This window comes from Brachycentrus maculatus, unplaced genomic scaffold (assembly GCF_059751285.1).
Source record: "Brachycentrus maculatus isolate JH-2025_06_01 unplaced genomic scaffold, ASM5975128v1 h1tg000059l, whole genome shotgun sequence".
Lineage (NCBI taxonomy): Eukaryota > Metazoa > Arthropoda > Insecta > Trichoptera > Brachycentridae > Brachycentrus > Brachycentrus maculatus.
In genome coordinates, this window is record NW_028280813.1 from 1,058,188 (window position 1) to 1,080,250 (window position 22,063).

Below are 22,063 nucleotides of genomic sequence, written 5' to 3' on the forward strand. Positions count from 1 at the left end.
AAGTTCCTTGTTTAATTATTTAAAAAAAAAAATAATAGTATAAAACGCCAAAAAATAACTGACACACATCCAAATACATCATAAAACTTATTTAAAATATGAAATAACGTTTCTTGGACTCAAACAATTGACAATTTGATATCTAATTCAAATTTTACAGAAAGTTCGTCATCGCTCAAGGCATCAAGCCGAATTTAACACGCATTTTTCGGGGTAAACGCTTAAAACAATTGAACTATGTAGTCATTTTAACTCTTTGAACGCTATTTTAAGTCAATACAAGTAGCTTTTATCATATTTGAAACCAAAAAAAGCTAAAATAATTACATACTTCACGCCTACATAAACATTCGATTGAGGTTATGTCGATTAGTCAGGTGACAGAAGGTTCTGGAAAATGATATTTTAAAATGAAAACCAAACTAATGCGTGATTACTTCATTACAGTATCGTAAAATATGTTTAAAATATTCAAGAACAATTGTTATTTTGGAAATACGACATGATTTTGTAAACTTCGGCAAAAATAACACAAAAGTTTGCGGCACACAGATTTAAATTTTGAAAAGGCGTATCTTGAAAATAATGTGGTAACATCGCTAGAATTTTATTTAAAAAGGTTTTAAATATATAAAATGGTTTATATACGAAAGGATGACATTTATTTCGATAGATTACTTACCATTTTTATATATTTTTTCAAATCCTACACAGAATCAAGGGAAACTTGGGAAACAAAAAAAGTCACTGATCTGAAGTTGTTTACAAATTGCACAAGATTGTCAAACCGTGGCATAAACTTTATGGTATGATTATACGCAGATCATGCGTAAGAGACATCTATCTTTAGAATAATATACTAACGAGTTGATGAAACACTATTTTTTTATATTTGTATCATTCTTCACCTCTTTATTAAAACACTAACCAACTAAATGAATGAACTAAAATGGCAATAGTTTTGTAATAGTCTTACCATTAGTTTTTTTAATAGAGGTTCTCGCATTTTTTCTACCCCCAGCACCATAATTATCATTGACCTCGGACATACGCTTATTATTTTCATCGAATTAATGTTAAGTAAAATTTATCGATGATTAAGAATGGTCAGGGAGTTTTTTTACTAAGAAATTAACAGTGTTCAAGATACACGAGATAGTTTAAATACAAATAATAAACCCCGAGTGTCCTAGCCATTGCTGGTTGTCCATCCTACCCTGTTACATTCTTTCTCTATTTCCATGTAGTTGTGATGTCTTTCAGTCTTATCTTACGCCATCTGTGTCCTATAAAATATATTTCACTTCTTTATCCAAGAATATGGAGCACATAACTGAAAACGTTGCCTTCGTGTGATGTGATAATGTTTACACGGCGTTGAACCAATGCGGTGCCATAATAAATGTGTTTATGTAGGTCTGTAGAAGAAATGAAGTACATTTGAAAATTGAAAGAAAGCACTTGTTTTTATACCACTCGAGTTTATTTATGACTTCTAGTTTCGGAAGCTAAGCTTCCATCCTCAGGTCTAAATGAAATTAACAATAAACTGATTTATCAATAAGGAGAGGGGTACGTTAGGGGGAGAGGGGGTTAGTCAAGGGGGCGGAGTTAGAAAATAATGGAAAAATGGAATGCAAACGTGAAGAATTTTGAAACAATATATCATTTATTAAATTATTATCAGAATTTAGGTTTTTTTTAATTTTCTACATAATTCATAATTTGGCCTTTATGTGGTACAATGTGTAAAAATTTTAGTTTATGAGTGGAATGATTGCATTGAAAACGCTTGAATGAAGAAGGGATATGGTGATTTATGACGTAATACTTGAGTAAGGACATACGTATATAAGCAGACCAGGCTTACTTACAATGTATGAGTGATTACACGGACACCAACATAACAAGATAATATCGTAGAAGTAAGTACTTAGGTGGATTTGAAAAAATCAATTGAAATTAACTTTTATTGTGATTTTGTAAAAGTATGAAATTTAGTCATAATTTTTTTATCCCAGTGAGATTAATATGATTTTCAAAAGTCGAAAAATGTACATTTTATGTGGAAAATGAAAACGAATGGCGAAAGTTTTGGAGCCATTATTTGAACATGCGCGAGCGCAGAAACAAGCCACTGCGCAATGAAAAGAGACACAAAGCAAAGATGGCCGCCGTTTCGGTTTTGCGCTAAGCTCTCGTAAAATACTATTTTGATTTTTGACAGTTTTACTCGTTTTTTAACAAAGAAAGTCGCGAGTGAGACACTTAGGAATCGTAAATAGCGCGTTCAAAATGTGGAAAGTGACTCTAAGGCGGCCGCATCACCAAAGCGCTCTGTGAAATATGTGTTTGTTTATTTCGAAAATTTCAGAATCGACTCGCGAAATTGTCGTCGTATTTCAATAAACAGCCACGTAATGTTTACGATTTTAAGGTAGATTTGTAGCTGAAAGTCTGTTCTTTCGACATGGATAAGAAGAAGGTTAAAAAAACGGTGATAAAGCGCAAGAGTGGCGATGAAAATTCCGAGGCTGACGCCAAGAAGCGGGGGAGTCGGTCGAAGGCTGACGAGCCGAAGTCGACCGTTCAAAAGGTCGAAGTTATAGCTCCCCAGGCGGTCGAATTCACGGTGAACCCCAATCAGCAGATCATCCACGGGCAAATGGACGGGAATTACGAACAGCCGGTGTTCTTAAACATGAAGGGAGAGCCAGTGCATCTTGGGCCCAACACTGTGATAGTCTACGAGCAAGGGGGGCATTCCGGGAACTTCGCGTTCGGGGGCAACCTCGTCATGGATTCGGCGGGGAGGATCGTCATGGCGGAAACTATCTACGATGTGAAAGAAGACGGACAAGAGGAACAATATGTCAACGCTGCCGGAGAGGTAAGACCCATACAAAGCCCCCATTCATTCAAAATATTGCGCAAAATGCATATCGCATACCTCCTGCAGGTGCTGTGCTCCTGATACAAAAAATTCAACAGACTACATTTTTATTATACTATACTATACATAATACACAAATTTTAACAGTGTATATACATCTTCAAACCCTTATCCGCACCCCAATGGTGCATAGGGGACTGCATCACATAAAAACAGTGTTATCTTGATCGTTAACACACGAAGGAAAGGTGATCAGCCCTCCGCTTCAGGTAACAGTCCAGGGTAATATTGAATATAAGAGTGAAAAAATCTAATTCTTATTCTTCTTCAAACCCTCATCTGCACCCGATGGTGCATAGGGCACTGCATCATATAAACGCAGTGTTATCTTGATCGTTAACACACGAAGGAAAGGTGATCACACCTCCGCTTCAGGTAAAAGTCCAGGGTAATATTGAATAAATATTAGAGCGGAAAAATTACATTTATTTGACCCCCCCTGGGAATCGAACCCGGGACCTCCAAAACGGTAGCCGAGTGTCCTGACCACTACACTACGGAGGCGGACTAAACCGGTAAGGGCACTGATAATTTAGTTTTGCAAGTTTGGCTACCATGTCGGAGATCTCAGGTTTGTTTCCCAGGATGGTCATAATAAATTAAAATTCAATTATTCACTCAGGTTTACCTTTCACTTGAAGCGTAGGGCTGATCACCTTTCACTCATGCATATAACTTTTAAGATAGCGCCGCTTATATAAAATGCAGTGCCCTATGCACTATTCGGTGCCGATAAGAGTAAGACGATGAGGATATGAATTTTGTAAACGTTTCCAAAACCATTAGAATTTTTTTTTTAAGAAGAGAATTAACTGTGTTTTTATTATTTACACAAATATTACAATTTCATATTATTTCTGTGAGTCTAAGCAGCTCATTATTAGAAATAGGTATCAAATTGTGGTAGAGTGGGTTCGCACCGAGAAACTGACTTAAGAGTCAATGATTAAAGAAAACACTTCGTTTTTTACCACTTGAGTTTTATTATAGACTACATGTTTCAGAAGTTAAACTTCCATCATTCAGGTCTGTATAATAACTCAAATATAAAATTGTTCTATAAATAAGGAGAGGGGAAAGTAAGGGGAAGGGGTTAGTCAAGGGACGGAGTTTGAAAACAAAGGAAAAATGGAAAGCAATGGTGAAGAATTTTGAAACAATATATTTGATAAATTATTATTAGAATTCAGGTTTTTTTGTATTTCTAAATTTTCAAGATAATTCATAATTTGGCCTTTATATGGAACAAGGTGTAATAATTTTAATTTATGAGAGTGAAATGAGTGATCAGTAGGTATCTATTATGTGATTTGCAAATTCTTAAAGACTTAAGAGTTTGCGACATAACCACGGGACAACGACTGGGACACAATACGGGACACGTATAAAATTTAGTTGGATGTGTAAATGGAGGTTCCACTGAAGTTTATTGATAACATTTTGTTCACAAATCAGGGTTTTTACCCACTTAGGGTGTTTGTCCACTACACGGTATCACACGGAATGTTACCGTCCGGCACTTCAGTTAGCGTTTTAAAACAATGATTTGCTTAGATTGGCTTGTGCTTGTGGCAACCCACACATCTACTAGGGCAACTCGAATCGAGTGAATAACCGAACACCCTACGGAGCCCGCAACGAGCGGAAACTAGCCCGTCACACTTCGTCACCGCCCGTCCTCCGATCGACACGTATTTCAACTGTTCTCATATTAGAATCACGCGATTATTCTTAAGTATTTTCTTGATTGTAATTTTCTAGAACTGAATAAATTTGTGTTAAAAGTAATCCGCTTTCATCTTGCTTCCCTTCTGTTAAATTAAATTGGTATTCAACTAGAAACCATATGCTTTTGTCCATCTTTCTTCGGATCGGAGCTCTTGATCGGCGCGTGAACACGTTGCGCGTGAATTCCATCACGCTAAAGATAATCGCCCATAGGGCGTTTGTGCACTACTCGGAATTTTACCATCCGGCACTTCAGTTAGCGTTTTAAAACAATGATTCGCTTAGATTGGCTCGCGCTTTTGTCCATCTTTCTTCGGATCGGAGCTCTTGATCGGTGCGTGAACACGTTGCGCGTGAATTCCATTACGCTAAACTGTCGTAGTCGCTGTGTGTGTGTGTGTGTGTGATGTTGATTCTAGTAGGGACATACATACAATGCAGAGAAGCATGGTTTTTAAAGATCCTGAGAGGACAATATGCTCACCATTCGACTTATCAACACAGATTTTCCGCAATTAAAAATGTCAACCTGGGTAAAACATGAGTTGTACTCACTAGCCATTGGAAACATAGGTGAACTCTGCTCATAATTAGTTCCAAGGACAGGTATTCTGAAAAAAGATTGTAGATGTCTCTATTTCTGGTGAATTCAAACGCTGTGTTTCGAGTTTGATCGATATATATATATATAGAAGTTTCAAGAAATTGTGCAGTGTGATTGTCCATCATGGGTAGAATCTTGACCAGCCTATGGAAGCCCTGTAAAAAGTGTCAACTTAAAATTTGTATTTTTAGGGCGGCAGCGTGATTACGGAGAAACCGGAGGGCGATATCGAAGGAGAGCTGATGCAGTATGCGATAAAGGTAACTATATTGAAATTTCCCCATTCAGGTTCGCGGTAGATGCGTTCCCTAAATACCGTGTCAAAACAGTAACTGCGGAGTTACAATATTTTTCAAAAATTTCTTTAGGTATTTTTTTAAAACCCTTACCGCACACCAATGGTGCATAGGGCACTGCTTTATATAAACGCAGTGTTATCTCGATCGATTACACATGAAGGAAAGGTGATCAGCCCTCCGCTTCAGGTACCAGTCCAGTGTAGTATTGAATAAATATTAGAGTGAAAAAATCACTTATATTTATTAAACCCCCCTGGGAATCGAACCCGGGACCTCCACGGTAGGCGAGCATGCTGACCATTACACTACGGAGGCGGACAAAATTACTTAATACTCTATAAATTAAAGAAGCAAAATGAAAGTCTCAATAAAACCGTCCGATGACATCAACGCGTTTGAGCTCGGCCCGTTCCGGCATTGGTTTCGCTCGGCAATCTCCGTTCTCATTTGTCTCGTTACGCCTGTCAGCGCTGCCAACTCGACGGTGTAGTCACATCGCCTACATAAACATTGCTGCCTTTGCACGAAGGTATCGGGGCCTTTGATACGAGTATGTTCTCTCCCCAGGTGGACGAGTCCACCGAGGAGTGCTACGAGGTGTCCCGGGAGCCCCAGCCCCCGCAGCACGCAGTCGTCCAGCAGCAGCAGCAGCAGCAGCAGCAGCAGCATCACCAGCAGCAGCAGCGGCAGCAGGAGTACGAGCTGGCGGGCGCGGCCGACGGAGAGGGCGCGGAAGAGACGGCGCCAAGCGAAGCGGCCGCGCGATGGCTGAACGCTAAATACGAGTTTGTGGTGCGCAAGCTGCAGCTGGAGCACGACGCGGGCGTGAAGCTCCTGCACTCGCAGGGAGGCGTGCTGAAGTGCGTCTACCTGACCACGCCGTCCATGCAGCTTGCGTTCAACTCCATACCGCAGTTCCTGTGCATCGAGAGCGGTGAGACCACACCACCCCCTCTCTCTAGCTTAATTAATTTTAAATTTATTTCTACTACTACTACCATCACGCCGTTTCCCCGCAGGGGTAGGCAGAGAGGATGGAACGCCACACTCTTCTGTCCTGACATACACTCCTCGCCTCCTTCACATCCATACATCTAGTCATACATGCCCTCCGATTACGCAGACTTTTGACACTGCCAGATTTTAGGTTCTGATTGATCTGATCGTGCCAAGTCTTTTTCGGTCGTCCACGTTCTGTTTTCCCTCTAAAATTCGCCACATATATTTTCTTAGTCATTCTCTCGCTATCCATTCGCTCCACATGTCCATACCGCCGCAAAGAACTCTTCCTAATCTACTCAATTATTCCTCGTTCAGCCTTACGTTCCTTTCTTATATCGTCGTTTTTAATTCTGTCATTCAATTTCTAATTTTGTCATTTAATTTAATTTGTCATTTAATTTAATTCTGTCATTTAATTTAATTTGTCATTTAATTTAATTTTGTCATTTAATTTCTAATTTTGTCATTTAATTTAATTTGTCATTTAATTTAATTCTGTCATTTAATTTCTAATTTTGTCATTTAATTTAATTTGTCATTTAATTTAATTCTGTCATTTAATTTCTAATTTTGTCATTTAATTTAATTTGTCATTTAATTTAATTCTGTCATTTAATTTAATTTGTCATTTAATTTAATTTTGTCATTTAATTTCTAATTTTGTCATTTAATTTAATTTGTCATTTAATTTAATTTGTCATTTAATTTAATTCTGTCATTTAATTTCTAATTTTTAATTTGTTGCCGACGGAGGTTAGAGGTCAAAATGAAATATAGAACAAAGGCAAAATAAAGGAATGGGTGAATGATCAAGAGTTAATTCTATGAAAATTGTAAAATGTTTATATTCTTAATTTTTTTTCTCTTTTTTGTGTGTATATTAGGTTAAAATGGTTAAAAACAATAAAAAATTGTATTAAATAAGAACTGCACCGACAAGACGCACAAGGTGGCTTGGTGGGTCTCTGCAAAAAAAAAAATCTAAGTATGTATAAATTGTGATTTCAATAAATGTATACAAATAAAAATATTTAAAAAAAAAAACTAGCATACAGCTCGTAGATTGTAGACAATTCGTCGGCAGTTCTCGTCAGAACTTCGGGACGCGGATCTGACTTGGGAGGATGCGAGGGAGCTGGCAGCCGACAGAAAAGCCTGGAGACAGTTTGTGGACTCCGTATGCTCCACCTAGGGATTAATAATAATACTTATCGAGGTCTTGTCTCCGGTCGCAGGTATAGAGTTCCGCAGCGCGGTGTCGGGCAGCCCGGACTACGTGCGGCAGGTGCTGACGCTGCTGCTCACGGAGGACGGCAACGGGAGGTCGGTGATGGTCAGCGCCGGCATCTCCACGCTCGGGGACAACGTGCGCTGGCTGCTGGAGACCTTCAAGTCCTGCAACCCGGCCTGGCGGCAGGTGCGCTGCATCGTGGCCGATCCGGAGCAGAACACCGAGGTAACTGCTCGCGACGCCTAGAGGCAGCGCTTCCCGGAGGCAAGACTCCCCGGAGTCCAGTGCGGGCGGCAATGTGATAGTACTCTCTTATGGTAGAAAAAGTCCAAAAGTTTCTGAGGTATCTCTACATGAGAGAGTACGGCTATTATCCTCGGCTCTACCCGACCCAGTTCCTCCAGGGTATGCTCGGCTACAATAGTTTAGAGACTAGAAGGAATGTGTATTTGATGAGGCATTTTTATCGATTGTTGCGCGGTATGATCGATAATCCTGAAATTTCCGGAGCATTGGTCTGTATGTTCCCGATAGTTACCTAAGACAGCGTCGGCATAGACTGTTTCACATTCCTATACACAGAACCAACCTGCCGATGGTTATGCCTATAGGAAGAGCTACCGCTATGTTGAACAATATCACATTGGATATTGATCTGTTCCATGTGTCCGAAGGAGTCTTCCGAAGCGGGATTCTTCTACACATTTAACAAGAGTCTTCTTGCTTATTTTCTATTTGTTTTTTTGATGTATACGCCTTAAATGTTAGTTTGTAATGTATATATTAATTATTGAACTCCCTATCTGCACTCCAATGGTGCATAGGGCACTGTGTCGTATAAACGCAGTGTTATCTTGATCGTTAACACATGAAGGAAAGGTGATCAGCCCTCCGCTTCAGGTACCAGTCCAGGGTAATATTGAATAAATGTTACAGTGAAAAAATCACTATGAATTTATTATAGCAGTAGAAATCTCTTTAAATAAATCTGATATTTTTATGGTATGTATGAGGAGATGCATGAACGTGGAAGAGGCGAAGAATGTTTGCAAAGCAGAGTGGTGTGGCGTTCTATTCTCTCTGCCTACCCCTGTGGGAAGCGGTGTGATGGTTAGTTAGTTAGTTAGTTAGTTTTTGATATTTTTAGTTTAGTTGTTGGTTATAAGTATTTTTGTGAGAAAGAACAACCGAGCGTCAAGCGGTTAGAACCGTGAATGATTTGTGCGTTTGCAGGCCATCAAGTGGTGCTTCCCGAGCGCGCACCTGTGCCACAACGTGTTCCAGATAGCGCGCTGGTCCGCGCGCCTCGTGACGCCCACGCCCAGCGTGGCGGCCCTCAAGCCGCTGGTGGAGACGCTGCTCAAGGGGCAGGACTCGGAGCTCGGCAGGGTGAGTCACACGTCTCTCACATAGAGCTCACTCCTTTCAACATGTCTCACATAGAGCTCACTCCTTTCAACACGTCTCACACAGAGCTCACTCCTTTCAACACGTCTCACATAGAGCTCACTCCTTTTAACACGTCTCACATAGAGCTCACTCCTTTCAACACGTCTCACATAGAGCTCACCCCTTTCAACAACGTCACATATCGAAAAACTAGATCGTTTTTACTATTTTATATATTTATATGTTTTTTTAGCTAAATTTTGACTTTTCTCTTGGTTTTTTTAGCATACTGTTATTTCTTTAATATTTTTCAACATATTTTATACTTCAGATCGCTCACTCCTTTCATCGTTTTTAAAGTTTAAAAACAAAATAAAATGTATTAAAAAAAAATATCAAGCCACTTATTGAACTTTTTACTGTGCAACAGATCTTTTTAGGTAAAACTTGAGGGTTTTTTCTCCATTTGAAAAATATTTAGTATATTTAAAAAAAATAATTAAACACTACCTTTTCATCAAAATGCAAAAACATCACTTTCTGCCCTGTAGCGGGTAAATATTAAGTTAAACATATGCCGCTTTTGCTGGGATATAGTACATTTTCTGGGCATTCCGAAAACATGCAGAACTGAAATTTGACGATTTTTGATATATGACGTTGAAAGGAGTAAGCGATATCATCTCAACATAGATCGAGAAGCATATGGATTTATTTGACCCCAAGAAAAAAAGTCAACACACTTGGGACGAGAAGGGTTTAAAAAATTATATAATCATAGGGCACTGCATCAAATTGACGCAGTGTTTTCTTGATCATTACTTACACGAAGGCAAGGTGATCACTCTTGCGCTTCAGGAGCAAGTCCAGGGTAATATTAAATAAATATTACAGAGTTAAATCACTAATATTTATTTTCACCTCCCTCCCCTGGGAATCGAACCCGGGACCTCCGGCACGGTGGCTAAACACGCTGACCATTACACCACGGAGGCGGACATTGAAAATAAACGATTGTTTCCTGTTTTACAGTTGCGACGTTTGCTGGGCAGTGCGGCCAACCGCATCCCGAGGCTGCTGGAGGGTGACAACTTCACCAACGTACTGCATAAGGTAACTAGCTAACCAATGAACTCCATAATAAAAAAAAATGTACCCAGTCATACATATAATCAAAGGGACAATCCAATCTTGGTTTATAAACATTTAAAGTTACTTCCGGTACGTGGAATATTGTGGATGAGTATCATAGTTTAACAAAAATTAGAAAAAAGTATCCACATCTTCTAGTACACAACCATGATACACCATTTACACACAACCAAGGTTTGATAGTCCCAAGACAGCCCTGAATATTTAAACTGTGTGTTTTCTGAGTAAGCGGCAGCTCAAACGCCACACGGTGTATATATTTGGCAAGGTTTCATAATATTCTTTGTATCTACTAGACAAAAATATAGAAACCTTCTAGTACACAGCCATGATACACGATTTACCCACAACGCAGGTTTGATAGTCCCAAGAATTAACAGTAAGTATGGGAGTCCAACACAGCAATATATCGTTACAAACATTTTCTATTTGTTGCCGACGGAGGTTAGAGGTCAAAATAAAATATGGAACAAAGGCAAAATAAAGGAATGGGGAAATGATCAAGAGTTAATTGTATGAAAATTGTAAAATAGTTTATATTCTTAATTTTCTCTCTCTTTTTTGTGTGTATATTAGGTTAAAACGATTAAACATTAAAAAATGTGCGTAAAAAGAACTCTACCGACAAGACACACAAGGTGTCTTGGTGGGTCTATGCAATTTTTAAAATTTTTTAAATATGTTTAAAATTGATCTTTATAAAAATGTACACAATTTATGTTATGTTTATAACCGACCGTCACGCGGCTCTCCGCAGGGGTAGGCAGAGAGGGCAGAGCACTACACCGATCCGCCTCTGCAAGCAATCTTCGCCCGTTCCACATTTGTGCATCTCCTCATTTATATTAATTTTTTTTTAGGTCAAGGGATCTTGCATCCCTTATGTCACTGCGACCATATTAGGTCTATTGTGACCCGCATCTCCTCATACATACCTGCCGATTATTTCCGCTCCCGATTCGACCACACCCAAGTATTGGAGACACTTTATCTTGCCAAATTTTCCTCGGTTTTCTACATTTACTGCATACGCCTCGTAATTTTTTTTCACCATTCATCTTCTCATTTATATTTATTTTTTTTTAGGTCAAGGGATCTTGCATCCTTTATGTCACTGCGACCATATTAGGTCTATTGTGACCCGCATCTCCTCATACATACCTGCCGATTATTTCGGCTCCTGATTGGACCACACCCAAGTATTTGAGATACTTTATAATGCCAAATTTTCCTCGGTTTTCTACATTTACTGCATTCGCCTCGTAAATTTTTTTCACCGTTCTTTCTTCACTCAATCCACGTGACCAAACCGTCCTCATTTTTCAATGCAAAATTTGGTTCATTGATGAGGCACGTTTTTTGGTAAAATGTCAATAAGTGGAATTGCCAAACTTGGAGAGGAGAAAAAACTAATATTTATATTATATTTTTTTTATCAGGGTGTGGAGAAAGTGGTGGAGCACTTCTTGCCGCTGTCGTCCTCGGCGGGCCTGCAGCCCGAGGAGTTCGTGGCCTTCTTCTTCCAGGTGGTGCGCACCGTGGAGGACAGCCGGCGGGTCTACGCCCTCTCCAGGCTGCAGGTAGTCATCCTCTCACATTACTTGATTACTCGGGAATCACTCAAACTCGAGCTAGCCCGGTTGGGTAATACTCGCACTCAAATCGGCTCGGTTGGGTTATACTCGCACTTGAACCGGCTCGGTTGGGAATTACTCGCACTCTCTCTGGCTTGGTTAGAAATTACTCGCACTCTCACCCGTCTAGTTGGGAATCACTCTAACTGGTTCGGTTGGGAATCATTCTCACTCTCACTGGCTCGGTTGGGAATTACTCTCACTGGCTCGGTTGGGAATCACTCACACATTTACTGGCCCGATTGGGAAAAACTCACACCCTGTAATATAAATGCATGGACCCAAATCGCTCACTCCTTTCAAGAACGTCATAAACCAAAAAACTTGATTTTTCAGGAGAACGTTTTTAATGTTTAAAAATATAACACAATGTATTCAAAATAAATATCAAGCCACTAATTGAACTTTTTACTGGGCAACAGATCTTTTTAGGTAAAACCTGAAGGTTTTTTCTCCATTTGAAAAATATTTAATATATTTAAAAAAATTATTAAACAATACCTTTTCCTCAAAATGCAAAAACAACATTTTCTGCCCTGTAGCGGGTAAATATTAAGTTAAAAATATGTCTCTTTTGCTGGGATATGGTACATTTTCTGGGCATTCCGAAAACATGCACAGCTGAATATTGACAATTTTTGATTTATGACGTTCTTGAAAGGAGTGAGCGTCTTGAAAGGAGTGAGCTTGAAATGTAAACAAAAAATGCAGATAAATAATTAAATTGTGTGGAGTGATTCGGACATAAACTATTTATAGCAACCACCAAAGGTTACATGAGAATATATGTCTTGATATATCGCTCTTCAGTTATTCACCGTCTGATTTACACCGTACAATTTCAGGACACCATAAATTCCAAGCAGTCACCGACGGACACCATCACCCAGTACGCCTACTTCCTCATCCACCAGCAGACCATCCTCGCTCAGAGAGCACTCAACCAGCAAAACCAAACCGGGTAAGCAGTGCTCCAATTTATATATATATATATATATATATATATATATATATATATATATATATATATATTTTATTTATTTTATTTTATTTTTTTTTTTTGACATCTCATCAAAGATGAAGAAGAATATGGGAGTCTGGGCATTTACGGGGCTTCTTTACATCTAACCAATAGATGTCTCTAGTGAAGTTCTAGTGATTCAAGAACAAGGTTTCTAAATTGGTTCATATATATATAGAACTTCCAAGAATTTGAGTAGTGTGGTTGTCAATAATGGGTAGAATCGGCGAATGTTACACGTGTGTAAAGTGATCACTTAAACCAGCCTATGACGGTCGTCGGCCCCGTAAGTGCCCAGACTTCCATAATCTTCTTCATCTTTGATGAGATGTCTAAAAATAATATGAAAACTACCAATCACTGTTTAACGTTGTTTGTGATTACTGTAGCTTCCACACATCAGTGTAGGTACCAGCGCTCCGTCCTTCTCCGGGCCATCAGGCAAAAAGGGATTCAAGCAATAAAACACACATTTTTTAGTGTTACCATAGACAGATTAAAGGCCCTTTTCAGGGCTGTTAAACAAATTTGTAGTATTCACAAAAAAGTCCTTCTTAGGGCTGCTGATAACTGCTTATCTTACGACGCCATATTCTTCTTCATCTTTGATGAGATGTCAAAAAAAATTAAAAAATTAAAAAAAAATTACTTTGTCTCGTGTCTGACTGGGGTTTTGCTTGCAGCAACAAGGAGAGCGCCAACTCCATCAGCAAGTACGGCACCTCCACGCAGGAGTGCTCCTGCCTCTTCAGCCGCGTCTTCCGGCTGCCGTGCCGGCACATCCTCATGCTGACCACGGAGCTCAAGGTGAGTCCCCGCTCGGAACTCTTGTAACGCTAGATGATGACTAACACACCGTGGACGGGAGGGACGTTTGTACCCGTTGGGTGGATTGATCCTTAAGGATAAGAAAGGTATAGGTCGCGACACTAACCGCGGGACCACGACCCGACACTTAGACTAGCATATGACGGTCGTAAGCCCCGTAAATGCCCAGACTTCCATTTTCTTCTTCATCTAACCTAACCTAACCTAACCACGGGACCACAACCCGACACTTAGACTAGCATATGACGGTCGTAAGCCCCGTAAATGCCCAGACCTCCTTTTTCTTCTGCATCTGTGTTGAGATGTCAAAAAATAATGTGGTAAATAACTCCTATAATTGGAGATAATCCAGATCTCAATATGTTGCTAAATCGCTCACTCCTTTCAACAACGTCATATATCAAAAAACTTGATTTTTCAGGAGAACGTTTTTAATGTTTAAAAATGTAATACAATGTATTAAAAATAAATATCAAGCCACTTATTGAACTTTTTACTGGGCAAAAGATCTTTTTAGGTAAAACCTAACAAAACTAACTAACTAACCGTCACGCTGCTTCACCGCAGGGGTAGGCAGAGAGAATAGAGCGCCACACCACTGTGTCCTTGCAAACATTCTTCGCCTCTTCCACGTTCATGCATCTCCTCATAAATACCCGCCGATTGTTACGTCTCCTAACCTGACCACTTTCAAGTACTTGGCATACCTGATCGTGCCATGTTTTTCTCGGTCTTCCTCTGCTTCTTTTCCCAATAACATTCGCCTCATAAATTTGTTTTAGGTAAAACCTGAAGGTTTTTTCTCCGTTTGAAAAATATTGTCTTTGCTTCCCTAACCCCCACACGTGTCGCAACACCGATCGGTCCTATGATCTACATGTCTGAAGGATCTTTGCAGTGTTGCCATATTACGCAGCCGGGCCAGCGAGTCTCCGAAACCACATATCGGAGACTTTCATTAACCCGGCGCACACTTCGCTCACTCCTTTCAACAACGTCATATATCAAAAAACTTAATATTTCAGGAGATCGTTTTTAAAGTTTAAGAATATAATAAAATGTATTAAAAATAAATATCAAGCCACTTATTGTACTTTTTACTGTGCAACAGATCTTTTTAGGTAAAACCTGAAGGTTTTTTCTCCATTTGAAAAATATTTAGTATATTTAAAAAAATCATTAAACAATACCTTTTCTTCAAAATGCAAAAACAACACTTTTTGCCCTGTAGCGGGTAAATATTAAGTTGAAAATATGCCACTTTTGCTGGGATATAGTACATTTTTTGGACATTCGGAAAACATGCACAACTGAAAATTGACAATTTTTGATTTATGATGTTCTTGAAAGGAGTGAGCGATATGAGTTATCTATGTTTATGTATTAATGTCCGCCTCCGTAGTGTAATGGTCAGCACGCTCGGCTACCGTTCTGGAGGTCTCGGGTTCGATTCCCAAGGGGGGTAAAATAAATACAAGTGATTTTTTCACTGTAATATTTATTCAATATTACCCTGAAGCGGAAGGCTGATCACGTTTCCTTCATGTGCAAACGATCAAGACAACACTGCGTTTATATGACGCAGTGCCCTATGCACCATTGGGTGCGGATAAGGATTTTAAAAAAAAAAATATGTATTAATTTAAAATGAAAAAAAAATTCAATAAATTTTTCGAGTCTACTAAGTTGTATTTTATTAACAAAAACACATAAAAAAATAATATTGTGACAATTGTTTCGTTTGATAATGCCCTAACAAGGCGAAACAATTGTCAGAATATTAATTTTTTATGTGTTTTTGTTAGTAAAATACAACTTAGCACACTATCTGCGGGAAGGGTAATTTCACCGTTTCACACGACTCGTAACTTGCGTGTCAGTTATTTTTACGCATGACTTTTGCGGCATCTTTTGATTTCATATCAATGTATATTCTTCTTCTCCGTCTTATTCCTCATCGCTGAGGGTTGTGACCCTTGCAGAAGCAATGACTCTTCTCCAGTTATCCCTTGCCTGCGCTGCACGTAGCGCTCCAACCACCGAGGTGCCTGCTGCTGCCTTAATTTGATCGGTCCATCGTGTGGGGGATCTTCCTCTCCCTCTCTTTCCCTCCAGGCTACCGATCACAACTAGTCGTTCCAGGCTATCCTCGTTGCCACGCGCAACGTGTCCAAAGAACTGGAGAATCCGTCGGGTAAAATGTTATTATATGTTATAGTATGGTTAAATGCGCCCGCAGATAGTGTGTTAGTATACTCAAAAAATCTGTGTTTTATGTTAAATTAATACATAAATTAAAATGGAATTTTACATATCAATAAATATATTTTTTTTGTTTGGCAGGTGAAGACGCACATACCCTTTGAGCCGCGCTGGACCGTCCACCACTGCCTCTTCGGCTGCGAGCTGGAGAACAGATCCGCGTCACCAAACTCCCAGCAGGCCGGTTAGTAGTACCTACCGCCTCTATTTGGGTCAGTGACGCCTGCCCGCGCTTGTACCGGGGACGTCCGACGTTACCGTGTCATGAGATTTATCTGGCTGACTGATCGTCACACAGCTTCCCCGCAGCTGTGGGCAAATATTAATATTCATTATGATCTATTTGCGAAGCAGATTGATTACATATATATATATAAATATATATATATATATATATATATATATATATATATATATATATATATGTATATGTATATGTATATGTATATGTATATGTATATGTATATGTATATGTATATGTATATGTATATGTATATGTATATGTATATGTATATGTATATGTATATGTATATGTATATGTATATGTATATGTATATGTATATGTATATGTATATGTATAAGTATATATATATATATATATATATATATATATATATATATATATATATATATATATATATATATAACGTGGTAATATTTTCCTTTTGAAAATTAAGTGTAAATAATATGTAAAGTGGGTGTATAATAATAAAATAAACAATGTGTTGCTTTGTAATTAAAGTTTATTCTTAATTTATCTTTATAATAATTTTTATATCTATCTATCTATCTATCTATCTGATTCTGACAGTCAATAATATTATCGGAAGTCTTTTGTTTAATTCTGAGCGACGCATGCGGCATCTGGTGGTAGAACTGTTTTATGTAGGTACTTTTTGTAAGTACTTAATAAAATGTATAGGTAGGTACCTAGTTATTTTATTACATCTCCCCCCTTGGGGATGAAAATTCATAGTAAAATTTTCACTCGTCCTCCGGATCATCTTCTTGTATAAGTTTAGTGATATGATAAAGTTTTTTTTTTTTTTTTTCTTTCTTTCTTTTTTCCTTCTTTTTTTTCTTTCTTGTTTTTTTTCTTTCTTCCTTTTTTTTCCTTTTTTTTCATTCTTTTTTTTTCTTTTTTTTTTTGTATTTTTTTTTTCTTCTTGACCCTTTTAAAGTAGACACAGTTTTTCTCAATCCATTTGTTTTTTTCTTTTGAATTCCTTCATTTTTATTCAGATCTCTTAAAGTATCTTCTAATATAACCAAATGTACAACTTTTAATTGTTCATCTGCATTTTTATTCGATTCTAAAACTGGATTCCGGCTTAGACAATCTACTTCTAAATTCTTCTTTCCTGGAGTATATTTTATTTCATCTTTCGTAGAAGTTTTTTCTACTTTATTTTTATTTTCATTTTTCAAGCACTGTTTCTGTGTTATTTGTATGTCTTCATTTTTATTCTGATCTTTTGAAATATCTTCTAATTTAACCAAATTTACAACTTTTAATTGTTCATCTGCATTTTCATTCGATTTTAATACTGGATTCCTGCTTAGACAATCTACTTCTAAATTCTTCTTTCCTGGAGTATATTTTATTTTATCTTTCGTAGAAGCTTTTTCTACTTTATTTTTATTTTCATTTTTCAAGCACTGTTTCTGTGTTATTTGTATGTCTTCATTTTTATTCTGATCTTTTAAAATATCTTCTAATTTAACCAAATTTACAACTTTTAATTGTTCATTTGCATTTTCCTTCGATTCTAATACTGGATTCCTGCTCATACAATCTGCTTCGAAATTCTTCTTTTCTGGAGTATATTTTATTTTATATTTTGTAGAAATTTTTTCCACATTATTTTTATTTTCATTCTTCAAGCACTGTTTCTGTGTGATTTGTAAATCTTCATTTTTATTATTAATCTTATCATCGTCCTTTGTTTTAAACCAGCATGTTGCTTCAGGGTGATATCGAGTTCCCTTATTTAATTTTTCACAAATCTTACATGGACTTTTATCTTTAATTTTATCACTAGTTCTTAGATTTCCACGTCTTCTTTGATTATCTTCTAATCGTTTTCTTTGATCATCTTCTAATTTTTCTCTCTCACTCCGAACATATTGTAGTAATTGTTTTAATACATCTAATGTTTCATAATCCATTTCCAATTAACAAAATTGTCGTTTTATAACGTGGTAATATTTTCCTTTTGAAAATTAAGTGTAAATAATATGTAAAGTGGGTGTATAATAATAAAATAAACAATGTGTTGCTTTGTAATTAAAGTTTATTCTTAATTTATCTTTATAATAATTTTTATATCTATCTATCTATCTATCTATCTGATTCTGACAGTCAATAATATTATCGGAAGTCTTTTGTTTAATTCTGAGCGACGCATGCGGCATCTGGTGGTAGAACTGTTTTATGTAGGTACTTTTTGTAAGTACTTAATAAAATGTATAGGTAGGTACCTAGTTATTTTATTACATATATATATATATAATTGAAATTTCAATAAAACACAGGCATATATGGTTTACCTATGATAGGTTAAAATATTTTATCTATTTTAGCACATTTTTACCGCAATGGCGGTGCCACCTATTGAATGTAAAGAAGAACATAATCAAATGTAAAAATTGTTTATGACGGACAGTCTGTTTCTCTATATAATAATAATAATAATAATAAAACCCTTATCCGCACCCCAATGGTGCATAGGGCACTGCTTTATATAAACGCAGTGTTATCTTGATCGTTTACACATGAAGGAAAGGTGATCAGCCTTACGCTTCAGGTACCAGTCCAGGGTAATATTGAATAAATATTACAGTGAAAAAATCACTTATATTTATTTGACCCCCCCTGGGAATCGAACCCGGGACCTCCAGAACGGTAGCCGAGCGTGCTGACCATTACACTACGGAGGCGGACAAATTTGGCGGACAAGCTGTTTCTCTACAACTGCTAAAATATTGTTTACCTACAGCCAATCTAAATTAAAACATATTGGAATTATGTGTTTTTTTTTCTTCATTTTCCTTTTGACTGGACTGAGCCACAGCACTGCGTGTCTCGATATAGCTAGTTTGAAATAAATAATAATTATATATATAAGTATACCTCCGTACAACAGTTTGGTTCAAAAACGTGTATCATTCCACCTCCGTAGTGTAATGGTCAGCACGCTTGGCTACCGTGCTGGAGGTCCCGGGTTCGATTCCCAGGGAGGGTCTAATTAATATAAACTATAAATTATTTTTGGATCTCCTGTATGTTATGTTTATAATCTAATCATTAAAAAAAAATATTATTAAAATATTAAAAAAATAAAAACATAAATTTATGGAGCGAATGTAGTTGGAAAAAGAAGCAGAGGACGACCGAGGAAAACTTGGCACAATTAGGTATGTCAAATACTTGAAAGCGGCCGGGTCAGGAGTCGTAATAATCGTCGGGTATGTACGAGGAGATGCATGAATGTAGAAGAGGCAAAGAATGTTTGCAAAGACAGAGTGGTGTGGCGTTCGATTCTCTCTGCCTACCCCTGCGGGGAAGCGGCGTGATGGTTAGTTAGTTAGTTAGTTTAAATTTTGTATTACCATGTTAGTATTCGGCTCAACACAGGCCATGCCTAAAGAGCCGTAATACGTATAGTAAATGTATATATGAAATGAATATGTGTATTGAATGTATCTATGTATTATGAAAAAAAAAAAAAAAAAAAAAAAAAAGAATAAAAAAAAAAAAAAACTTTTTTATTTTTCAAATAAAATTAATTAAATAAAAATATGGAAAAGTGACTTTTCCCCTGTAATATTTATTCAATGTGTATTTTTTTTAAAACTAGTATATTTTTTTTCAACTAGATGGAAGTTCAGACAGCATCAAACACCAGTACATGATGGGATCCAACGCCGGCCAGAACAACACGGTGAGTAGCAAGCTCGCCCGTTCAATATATGAATAGATATTTGTCACGATGTTGGCTTATTGGCTAATAAATTAATATGAAAAATCACAAGACTATCGGTAGCATTCTTATTGACATCTGTAGGGAACTAAGGGAGATATGAAGGTTTAAACTTTACATATTTTAACCGGATCCACGCGGCTCGCATAATCGTATGTGTTTTCATAAAACATTCCCTGTACGCGGCTGACATAACCGTTTGTGTTTTTACTTTACTCCAAGTTTCGAACCTCAGTTCAACTTGGAGGGATTTTTTCATGGTGTGGAACTTTGGATAAAATAATATGTCAATCCTTGGCCTTATGACATCTGTTGAAATATCTGACTAATAATTTGTAACATCACAAGGATAAATAAAAGAACAGATCCCTGATTTTTCTTGCGGTCGGTAATTGTTCCGCGCCATAATCATACCCTATATCCGTCTCACTCTCGACGCTACGCATCGCCAGTGGGTAAGAGTGACACACGATGCGTGCTTTGATTTATTTATGTTACGATCTTATTTGTTTATATTACGATATATTTCAAGATAATGTGACACGCGTGTATTATAGAGTACCAAAAAGGCACAATGAATCCCATTGAACGTTTTTGTTTAGGAAAATAAATAGTTTCTAAACTAAATACATGATAAAAGTAATCATTTAAAAAACGGCAAACTACCGCCGCGCATGGGCGTCTCTTAGGAACAAAGTTAACGCGGTTAAAAAGTTAATAAAACTAAAAACGTGCATTCGCATACGTCATCAAATTTCCGTCATCGAACGTTTAATGACGTCATATGGTTTATAGTCTATGGTTTATAGCGCTGTAATAGTAGTAGTGTGGATTGTTTGTTTACCACTACACTACCATTTGTTTTATACAAATATGAGGGGAGGGGGGACCATAGACATCAACAAATAGAGCCGCCAATAATTTAGCAATGACACCAACATTAAAATAAGTCCATCGTTTCGGTGATGTCATTCATTACCGACTTAGAAAAACAACATATTTATGAAGGCGAATTTTCCAAATGAAAATATTGATTATATCGGGTGTTATAAACACTTCACGAGTCTAATACAATCCTTTATAGGTTGAGTATGTTAAATTAGATATTCCTCCTGTCTGACAATGATCCATTATTTACTTTTCCTAAGTCCCTCTCCAAGCACAAGAGCTCAGTCTCTTTTTTGGAGAGGCACGGCGAATCTAAAACCATAAGCTTGCCGTATCGTAGTCGTACAGGAGAAAGTGACCAACTACCAAAAAGTAAAATGTCCAGGAGGGCCATTTAAGTCACTTTTGCTTGGCAACAAAATAAACACCAATGCAGTTAGTCATTTTTACCAAGTCAATATATTATACTTCCAAGTTTAAAATCCTTTGGGATGTTTTCAGGGCAATATTAAGCTAGTAAGATACCAAATAGTCAATGATCACGTTTTTGTAAAACAATGCACTTGGTCACTTTCTCCTGCATGACTACGATATGCTTAAATGGTTAGGAATTGTTTTATGTTGTACTTAAAAATGTAACTATATTAAATAAATAATTAAAAAAATAAAATAATTATATATATTTTGTTGTTGATATTTTCAGGTGGTGTATTGCACTTCGAGCAGCTCGTCGGAGCAGCACCAGTACATCCCGGTGGAGCCGACGGTGCTGCCCGCGTAGCCAGGCCCGCGCCACCGCACGCCCCATGTGTAATCAACGTCTAGTAAATAGCCAATGTCTTAGAACCTGGCGACCAACCGTGTGTGAGGGAGGATATCGCGAATCGCCTTTTTGTTTAGGGCTGAGGGGGAGAGTTAATGTGTATATCGCAGTCATACAGGAGAAAGTGACCAGGTGCATTTCATACAAAAACGTGATCGTTGACTATTTGATATCTTACTAGCTTAATATTGCCCTGAAAACATCCCAAAGGATTTTAAACTTGTAAGTATAATATATTGACTTGGTAAAAATGACTAACTGCATTG

General features: G+C 37.5%; 2 protein-coding genes across 3 annotated transcripts in view; one reads left to right on the top strand and one right to left on the bottom strand.

Moving 5' to 3' along the window:
• Positions 1-22,063, bottom strand: part of CCT7 (chaperonin containing TCP1 subunit 7) — a 140,494-nt gene that overhangs the window by 22,298 nt on the left and 96,133 nt on the right. Inside the window, exon 1 of one of the 2 annotated variants that reach the window (XM_088256226.1) lies at positions 683-763. The exons of the other annotated variant lie outside the window; for it this stretch is intronic. Coding sequence (XP_088112352.1) covers positions 683-685 — 3 coding nt within the window. The 5' untranslated portion in view covers positions 686-763. Of the gene's footprint in view, positions 1-682; positions 764-22,063 lie in introns of those variants that run through there. 2 annotated transcript variants of the gene reach the window in all.
• On the top strand, positions 2,145-21,947 carry LOC148311718 (uncharacterized). The gene is made up of 12 exons (XM_088256223.1): positions 2,145-2,890; positions 5,477-5,545; positions 6,152-6,518; positions 7,822-8,042; positions 9,051-9,206; positions 10,239-10,319; positions 11,798-11,938; positions 12,838-12,953; positions 13,697-13,820; positions 16,185-16,287; positions 19,983-20,047; positions 21,678-21,947. The coding sequence occupies exons 1-12, from the start codon at positions 2,471-2,473 to the stop codon at positions 21,753-21,755; spliced, it is 1,941 nt and encodes a 646-aa protein (XP_088112349.1). The 5' UTR covers positions 2,145-2,470; the 3' UTR covers positions 21,756-21,947.